The sequence below is a fragment of the Physeter macrocephalus genome, chromosome 10 (assembly GCF_002837175.3).
Source record: "Physeter macrocephalus isolate SW-GA chromosome 10, ASM283717v5, whole genome shotgun sequence".
Taxonomy (NCBI): Eukaryota; Metazoa; Chordata; class Mammalia; order Artiodactyla; family Physeteridae; genus Physeter; species Physeter macrocephalus.
This window is the reverse complement of record NC_041223.1, coordinates 51193045-51201885: the sequence shown is the minus strand read 5'-3', so window position 1 is coordinate 51201885 and position 8841 is coordinate 51193045. Positions and strand designations below refer to the sequence as shown.

General features: G+C 41.1%; 1 protein-coding gene across 5 annotated transcripts in view; it reads left to right on the top strand.

The window, feature by feature from the left end:
- Positions 1-8841, top strand: part of FIG4 (FIG4 phosphoinositide 5-phosphatase) — a 129412-nt gene that overhangs the window by 64295 nt on the left and 56276 nt on the right. For all 5 annotated transcript variants that reach the window (XR_008618380.1, XM_007104747.4, XM_028494556.2 and 2 more), the window contains one exon: positions 7528-7666. Coding sequence is in view for 4 of the 5 variants with exons in the window: in XM_007104747.4 (XP_007104809.1) it covers positions 7528-7666 (139 nt within the window). In the remaining variant the exon portion in view is untranslated. The remainder of the gene's footprint in view (positions 1-7527; positions 7667-8841) is intronic.

Genomic DNA, 8841 nt, shown 5'->3' with positions numbered 1-8841 from the left:
CGGAGCACAGGCTCCGGACGCGCAGGCCCAGAGGCCACGGCTCACGGGCCCAGCCGTTCCGCGGCACGTGGAATCTTCCCGGACTGGGGCACGAACCCGTGCCCCCCGCATCGGCAGACGGACTCCCAACCACTGCGCCACCAGGGAAGCCCCTAGAATGGTTTTAAGATGATCTCTCTAAAGGCATCTCACTGGCTATGCTTCATTGTTTTACTAGTTTCCTATGTCTTCTGTAACAAAGCACAGCCACAAGCTGGGTGGCTTAAAACAACAGAAATTTATTGTTTCACAGTTCTGGAGGCTTGAAGTCAGAAATCAAGATGTCAGCAGGGCTGTGCTCCCTCTGAAGTCTTCAGGGGAAGATCCTTACTTGCTTCTTAGCTTCTGGTGGTTTGCTGCTGATCCTTGGCTTGCAGCACTTTAATTTCTATCTCTGGTGTCACATGACATTCTCCCCTCTGTTGTGTCTTAGTGGCGTTCTCCTCCCTGTGTGTGTGTGTGTCTCTTCTTATAAGGACACCAGTCATACTGGATTACGGGCCCACCCCACTCCAGTGTGACTGTATCTTAACAGGATTATATCTGCAAAGACTTGATTTCCAAATAGGGTCATATTCACAGGTACTGGGGCTTAAGACCTCAACATATCTTTTGGGGGGGACACAGTTCAACTTATAGCAGTTGTGTAAGTTATGTGCCAACAAATACATATACCTCTCGGCGTGTGTTATCATGAAAAAGGTTTAAAACTGCCCTGATGGAAAGGGTTGTCCACTCTTCTACACTCTCCTGTCATGGTTGTCCCTGAATTGGGAGTAATTATTGACACTTAAGGATCAAGTAATGTGATTTTTTTAAAAAATAAATTTATTTGTTTTATTTATTTATTTTTGGCTGCATTGGGGCTTCGTTGCTGCCCGCGGGCTTTCTCTAGTTGCCGCAAGCGGGGGCTACTCTTCGTTGCGGTGGGCGGGCTTCTCATTGCGGTGGCTTCTCTTGTTGCGGAGCATGGGCTCTAGGCACGCGGGCTTCAGTAGTTGTGGCTCGCGGGCTCTAGAGCGCAGGCTCAGTAGTTGTGGCGCACGGGCTTAGTTGCTCTGCGGCATGTGGGATCTTCCTGGACCAGGGCTCGAGCCCATGTCCACTGCATTGGCAGGCGGATTCCTAACCACTGTGCCACCGGGGATGCCCAAGTAATGTGTTTTTCAATAAGATCAGAGCACAGAGAATGAATGTGTAGCTGTGCATGATTAAAAAAGAAAGGAGAACCATTAAAAGACAGAAGATGGTCATGAATAAGTAACATGCACCTGATGAAAATGTAAAGCAAAATTATGCACAACTGAAAGAGGAACTATTATGAAAGGAATTATTTTATGAATAATGTGGCTAAAACAGACTTCTTTATTTTGAGAAGCATGGTGTCATTGGGGTGTACAACTTACTTTTAAGTTACGATGGATATTATATAATGGTAATATAGTAATAGAACCATTTTCTTTAAAACACTCAAGATAACTTTGTAAAGGTTAATCTGCTCATGTTTTGCCTCTGGGGTAGGCAGGAAGGTACTTGAAATTAGGTTGTTAGGAATTTTATCCTTGGTTCATATAGACAGATTGATGCTCTGTGGGTCACCCACCTGACTCCCTTTCACGCTCATTTTAATAAAACCTGTTCTTGAAGCTTCACATAGTACCATCTTCTGGGGTTTGTCTCTAAGAAATGTCCGTTGGTTTCTAATATAACTGGCTACATAAGCAGTTATAGGACGCCAACAAGGAAAGAATAGGTACCTAGGTACTCCCTTTGGATATTAGGAAGAACTTTGTAATTATAATTCACTGATGGACACTGTCAAGCTCTTTCTAATTTTTTTTTTTTTTACATTTATATTTGGGTAAGCCTGACTTTTTTTTTCCCTGAAGTTTGTTGAACTGAAATCCTATTATAAGAAAAAAATAAAAAGATAAGGTACCTGCAACGGTTAATAATAGACCAGCTGTATATATATATACACACACATATATATACATACATACATGCACACAGGTGTAATTTAAATGTGTGAATGTGTGTGTATTCATGCATGGAGGGGAGCCATAGTCTCCTCAAATAGAGATTTAAAAAATAAAAAAAGCTCGTGGGGTAAAGACTTCAAAGCTCACCATGCATGGAATGCAGTGATTACAGAAAACAGTGTTGAGATGGCATTGTCAGCATTACGGTAGTGCTGTGAGGCAGTGGAGCAGTGTCTTCTCCTTTCTGCCCACCCCTGAAAGAGGGACGTGCAGAGGAGCATCTGAGCACATTTTTGTTTATCAAGAATACTGAGCTAGCCTTCTAAGGTCATCCTTCTAACAGCAGGTTTAGAGTGAGTAAGCTATATTTGGCTATAGCAGAAAGAAGACATTTGGAAAATGTTACGTTTTAATAACATTTGAAATCACATTAATAAAACTCTGGCTAAAACCCAGCTGTCCATCTGTTCTGCAACCAAAGCAGTTAAACGTGGCAAGAGAAAAAGTTGGAATTATGACCCTCAGTTTAAACTGACTGCAGTTCTCTGAAGGATACTCAAAACAGCCTGACAGTCCCGCTAAATTTCCCTAATATGTTCATTCTTTCACTCTCCAAAGTGACCATTCATACCTTGTCCTCTCTCCCTAAACCACTCTCAGCTGGTATCTTTGCTTCATTCTTCATTGAGAAAATAAGTCATTGGGGTGGGGGGGGGAACTCCTCCTTCTTAGCACCAAATGCAGAGCCTGTCCTTATCTGCACCCACTGTTTCTACCTTATATCGTATAGCTCACTGCCATATATGTCAGTTGCTCCCCTCTGCTGCCTCATTTCCATTAGCATAAAAGCACACCTTATGTTCTTCGTCTAATCTTTCCTCCTTTCCTTAATTCCACACCCACCACTAGCTAAAGTCCTATTTCTCTGCTCTCTGGAAGCAAAACCTCTTGAAAGAGTTATCTGCACACCTGTTTCCTCTCGCATATCCTGTTCTCTCCACCTGCCTCACTGGGCCTCTGCCCTGTCATGCCACCGAACCAGTGCTTGTCAAAATCACCAACAATCCCCCATAGCCAAATCCAGTGATTCCTTTCCTGTCTTCATCTTACTAGGGCTTTCAGCAGCTTGTATCACAGTTGAGCACTCCCTCTTTCTTGAAACTCACCTCTGTGCTGTCTCACTCAGTCTCCCTGGTGACTTCTCCTGCCCTATTTCTAAACCTTCCTCTTCTCTTTCTATACTTTGACCTTTGGGGCATCTTACCCAGCTTTTAAGTACCATGCATTTGCCACTCAAATTCATATCTCTTCCCTTGACTCCTCCACTGAACTCCAGACTTATTTATCTACATGCCTACCTAGCAGGCAGTTCCTCCAGAATATTGTGGTAGTTTTCTACAGGTGCTGTAACAAATTATCACAGACTTAGTGGCTTAAAACAACACCTGTTTGTTATCTCACAGTGCTTGTGGGTCAGAAGTCTGGGCACAGCATTACTCAGCTGTGTTCTCTGCTTAGGGTCTCACCCGGCTGAAGTCAAAATGAAAGCAATGAAGTCAGATGAAATCAAAATCGAGTCAGAATGTGGATGCTGATCCGGAGGCCTCCAGACTCCTTCAGGTTGCTGGCAGAATCCCAGGTGGTTCTAGGGCAGATGTCCCTGTGGCTGGGGCTCATTCTTGGTTTCGAAAGGCTCCTTGGCTTGTGGCCCACTCCATCTTCAAAGCCAGCGACGGTGCATAAACCCTTGTGCTTCGAATCTCTCTGCCTTCCTCCTCCTCTGCCTTTAGAGGATTCCTGTGATTACAGTGGGCCCATCCGGATAAGACAAGATAATTTCCCTATCTTGAAGTCAGTGATTAGTAATTTCAGTTACATCTGCAAAGTCCCTTTTGCCATGTAATGTCAAATATTCATGGGAAACTAGGGAGGAAAGGTCATGGGGCCGAGTTTCTTCCTACCACAGATATCTAAGAAGCATCTCAAACTGATCATTTCTGAGACAGGAGCTCTTGACTCTGCCCCAGACCTGTTTCTCTACTTGTTTTGTTTTTTTGTTTTGTTTTCCACCTCAGCTCCCGCTGTTCAGTTCAGAATCCTAGGAGTCATCCTTGATTTCTTTATTCTCCTTATCCTCCCCCATCTCGTCTCTCAGCAGATCTTTTTGGCTCTAGCTCCAAAATATATCCCAGACCCTTCTGCTGTGGTTCATCCTTACTCCTGCCGGGCTGGTGCGGACAGCTGTTGGCTCTCATCTGAGCGCCTGCAGTGGCTCCTGGTTCCTCCCCCTGCCTCCCTCTTCTGCCCTTGCCCTTCACAGCAGCCAGAGTGGTCTTTCCAAGACTTAGATCTTATCACCCGCCTCTGTAAGCCTCTTACAGGGCTTCTGATGGCATTTAAAAATCACACTCTTTACCGCGACCTCCTAGGCTTTGTGTGCTCTGCCTCGGCTGTCCCTGGGCCTGCTCTTTCCTTTGCTCCCTGCCCTCCAGCCCCCTGGCCTTCGTGCTGTTCCTGGAGCTGCCCAGCCTCTACCCGCTTCCCTGACCACCCGACCTAAGTGTCCCTCTCCTTTCTCATCACCCTCTCGTCACTCTTTTATTTTTTTCATAGAACTTAACATCCTGTGGAAGTACCTTGTACGTTATTTACTTGTATATTATTTTTGTTTCCCACTGTGGAACATAAGCCCTACGAGAGCCAGAAATCAGTCTTGTATAGACTGTATCCCTAGTGTGGGACGTAGTAGGCTCTTGGATAAATGAATGAATGGTGTGTTTTTTTAATTATGAAAGTAATATATGTTAATTATAAGAAGTATAGAATAACTCTCAAGTCATGTAATCCTCACCTTTCAGAGATAGCAACTTGTTCATATTTAGCAGAACGTGATCCTTCTAGTTTTACTATACAGGTACTGTGTATCCGTTTTTGCCCTTTTAGATAATGTGAGTAATCTTTATGACCCTAAATATTCTTTTACAACATGATTTTTGGTAGCCTTGTAGCAGTCTGTCCTTTAGAAGCACCATAGGGAGGTTATTTGTTTTTAGTGTGCCTTTAGGTGCCTTTTAAACAAATATCTTTGAACATGTACCATTTTTGCATATTTTTTATCTTATGAAAATTTCAGAAGCATATTTATTAGGTCAGAGTATAGATATTTTCAGGAACTTTTAAAAATATATATATTGCCAAATAGCCTTACCAAAAGGATATAGCAGTCAAGTCCCCCTCAGCAGAGTATAGGAGAGCCCATTTTGAAAGTATTTGCCAGCTTAAAAGGTAGAAGATGGTATATTGTTTTCAGTTTGCATTTGTTCAAAAACTAGTACAGTTGAGTTTATGTATGTTCATTGTCTTTGTTTCTTTTAAAAATTGCATGTTTTTCTTTTTCTGTGAGGGTGTTGATCTTTGTTCTTCTTACATTTAATTGGTATTTATTTCAACGTACAGTGTGAGGTAGGGATCTAACGTCACTGTCCACTCCCCCGCAATGGTTAAACAGTACTGTTCATTGAATAGCGTCCCTTTCCATTACTGATTTCAGAGCCCACTTTATCACGAACTTAATATTAGGTCAACAAACATTCTAGTTTCCAAGTTAAAATTTTTGGCTAATTAAAAAGAACTGTTATATTCAAGCCTGACCTATTTAAATACAGTGCATAATAAAACTGGTTAGTGTTTAACCTGTTTGGATGGAGTTTGAAAGGTGCATATTCTTTTTTCCTTTAGAGCATGATTGATTACAAAAGTAGATAGTCATTTTGCCCTCTTGTTATCTGCAACTGCAGAGAACCTACCTGTTTTAAGCTTTTGTCTGTGTCCAAAGTACTGCTGTCTAGCCAGGAAGATTCTCAGGCTCATTAGGGCTGGCCTTAGATTCCAAGCTTAGTAGATGACCATAAATACTTTGGATATATTTTAAGTTATAATAACAGCAGGACATTCAAGAAGTCTCCATTATGATCCTTTGAAGGAATATCCTTTATTTGGTTATGTTTTTCAATCTTACATTTTATCATACTTGCTAAAAATTAAAGGAAGCTACTAGTAAGCTTAATAAGGGCTAAAAGAAACTCCTTGAAAACATGGCTGAAAAATGGAAAGCTTCTTTAGATAGTATTCAGATATTTTGGGGTCCTGCATAGTATGAATTATTGTGCCATTAAGGCCATTCAAGAAGCATAAAGAATATAATTACTATAAAAGAAGTATATTTACTTTCATATTGTGTTAAGAGGGTGAAAATTGGGGCAGTAATGCCTGTATCATTTAGTACTTTGATGTTTTCTCTCAACAAATGGAAAAAAGGCTCCAAATATATTGATCATATAAACACATCCCTTTTATATATTACTTTTAGCCTAAAAGGTAAGTGCTGTTTTAATGGAATGCTTCCTGTCAAAATATATAACTGGAATACATGTTTGATGTACCGTATTTCATTTATGCTTCTGCCAAAATGACCAAATAGCCCAATGAGAGCAATGTTGCTAATTTCAGATTTTTCTGTGTTTCACTATAGCTGTTGGAAGGAAATTGATTTTATGATAATGTTATCCTGTTTCAAAGCAGTCATTTCTATTGTGCTGTCTTTTTGGTTCTGTGCTTATTTTCAGAAAGAGGTTATTATATTGTGGAAGCCTTCCCCAGACTTGAATATACAAGGGATCGGAGATGAGCATGGAAAGAAGGAAATAAGGGGAAGGAGTGAAGGATGCTAGGGAGGGGACAGTGTAGAATGGGAAGGATGGCTCATGAGGCTGCTTCAGTGCTTATCATCATTTTTACCAAAATATAATTGGGAAAAAGAAGAGATACAGCATATATATATGTAGTCAATTTTATTAGTTCATAGTATATTTTGAAAAGGTAATTTTGGAGTGGTTGAATGGTTAGAGTGAGGCTGTTTTCCATGTGCTCGCTCTGCCTTCATTATCAAACACAGCTGTAGGAGACAGAAAATGTAAACATTGTCTCTGCTAAAGAAATGGAGAATGTCTTCTCATGGATTAAAAGCAGAAACTTGGAAGCTGACTTGTTCAAGGTTGTGCAACAGAATATGGGTAGAAATTGGGTCACTTTATTTGTCTCTGACATCTCTACTTGTCTTTGCAATAAAGTGAAGATGTCCTTTGTTTCAGGTAAACTAACATACAGTGAGAATGTTTTCTAAAAATACAATCACTAAGGTACTATGGCAGTTCTTAAAGAGTTTTAAGAGTCTCTCAAAATTCAAGAAGCAGTTTATGTTCACTATCCTCTGTGTTATGAGAGGTACAGAGTAAAAAGGAAACATTTTGAAGCAAGATTTTAATTCTCAAAATCTTGGCTGTTTTAGATTCTGTGTATGTGTGTGACTTTTGAAGTATAAATGCTATTATTTTCAGAGGTACGTTCTATGAAATCACAGCTGTACCATTATTCTCCTAAGAGAACATTCGCCTGAGTTGTTTATGTCAGTAATGGATTTCCTGAAATACATATTTTTGCTTTTTAGATGCTGATAGACAAGATTCCATTAATCTCTTCCTGGGAGTTTTCCATCCCACTGAAGGGAAACCTCATCTCTGGGAACTCCCGACAGATTTTTATTTGCATCATAAAAATACCATGAGACTTTTACCAACAAGAAGAAGGTATCTTTTTTCCTACTCTACTATGTAAACTCAGATTTGATGTTATTATGAATGTGAGATAGTTTTCTTTTTGAGAAATGGTCATATAGGCTAAAGTAGTCAGTCTTGCTACATGTTTGCCGTGAGGAATTTAGTATTGTTGATGTCCTGATAGTAGGTTTGGGAACATTATTAACAAATGCAGTTGTTTGGCATTTTCCATAAGATATAAAGTTTCAGAACTTAGCCATTGAATGTAAGTTGAAGCTACATTCGAGCAAACCATTAACATCATTTTTGACTGCTTCCCACAAATGTGGAATGATAAGGAACTCAACATTTCAGGAGTCAATCTTTGGTTTTTACGTGTGGTGTCTAAGCAGCCTCACTTTGGAATTCCAACGCTCTTTCCTCCAAGAAGCACCAGGAACTCTTGGTGGCACTAGGGAGGACAGGAAACTAGAGCGGTGGCGCTAGTGGCAGATACCACTCTCACCACCCCTACTGCTCAGTCTGAGCTTTCTAGAGTCGTTCACCAGTATCGGTTATTTTGATGACAGTTAAATTGGTAGTAATAGTCCCCAAAGAAATGAACTGTTTCCCTGAGGTGTTTTGACAGGACGCCCTGTAGCCCAGGCCTCAGGGTCAGGTAGAATTGGAGTCTCTGCAGTGGTGTGACCTTGAACTCGTTATTTAACCTCTCTAAGCCTCATTTTCCTCATGTACAAAAACGTAAATGACAGGACACACATCACACAAAGTCATTGCGAGGATTTAATTAGAGGACTCTAGCATTTTTAATTGAAGAGCTATGTACTAATAATGGGCAGCGTTTTTCACATATGAGGTTGGAGCCTGGTGCCCTCTGCTCAAAGGCCTGTGATGTCAAGTTTGTCCCTAACGCTCGCCTCTCACGGGATCGGTGTGATGTAGTCCTTATTTTGTGCAGCGATGCGTCTCGAGCACTACAGGGGTCATTGCCAGTCTGGGCTAATTGTGTGGACAGACCACAAACAACTGGTGAATTAGCAAGTGCTGATGTTACAGCTGTTACCAAATTCTGTGTTACTTTAGGAATATTTAAAATATTAAGGGTTTGTATGTTTGTATGTTTCTCAGCTTTGTACTTTTTTTTTTTTTTTTTGTGGTACGCGGGCCTCACACCGCTGCGGCCTCTCCCGTTGCGGAGCACAGGC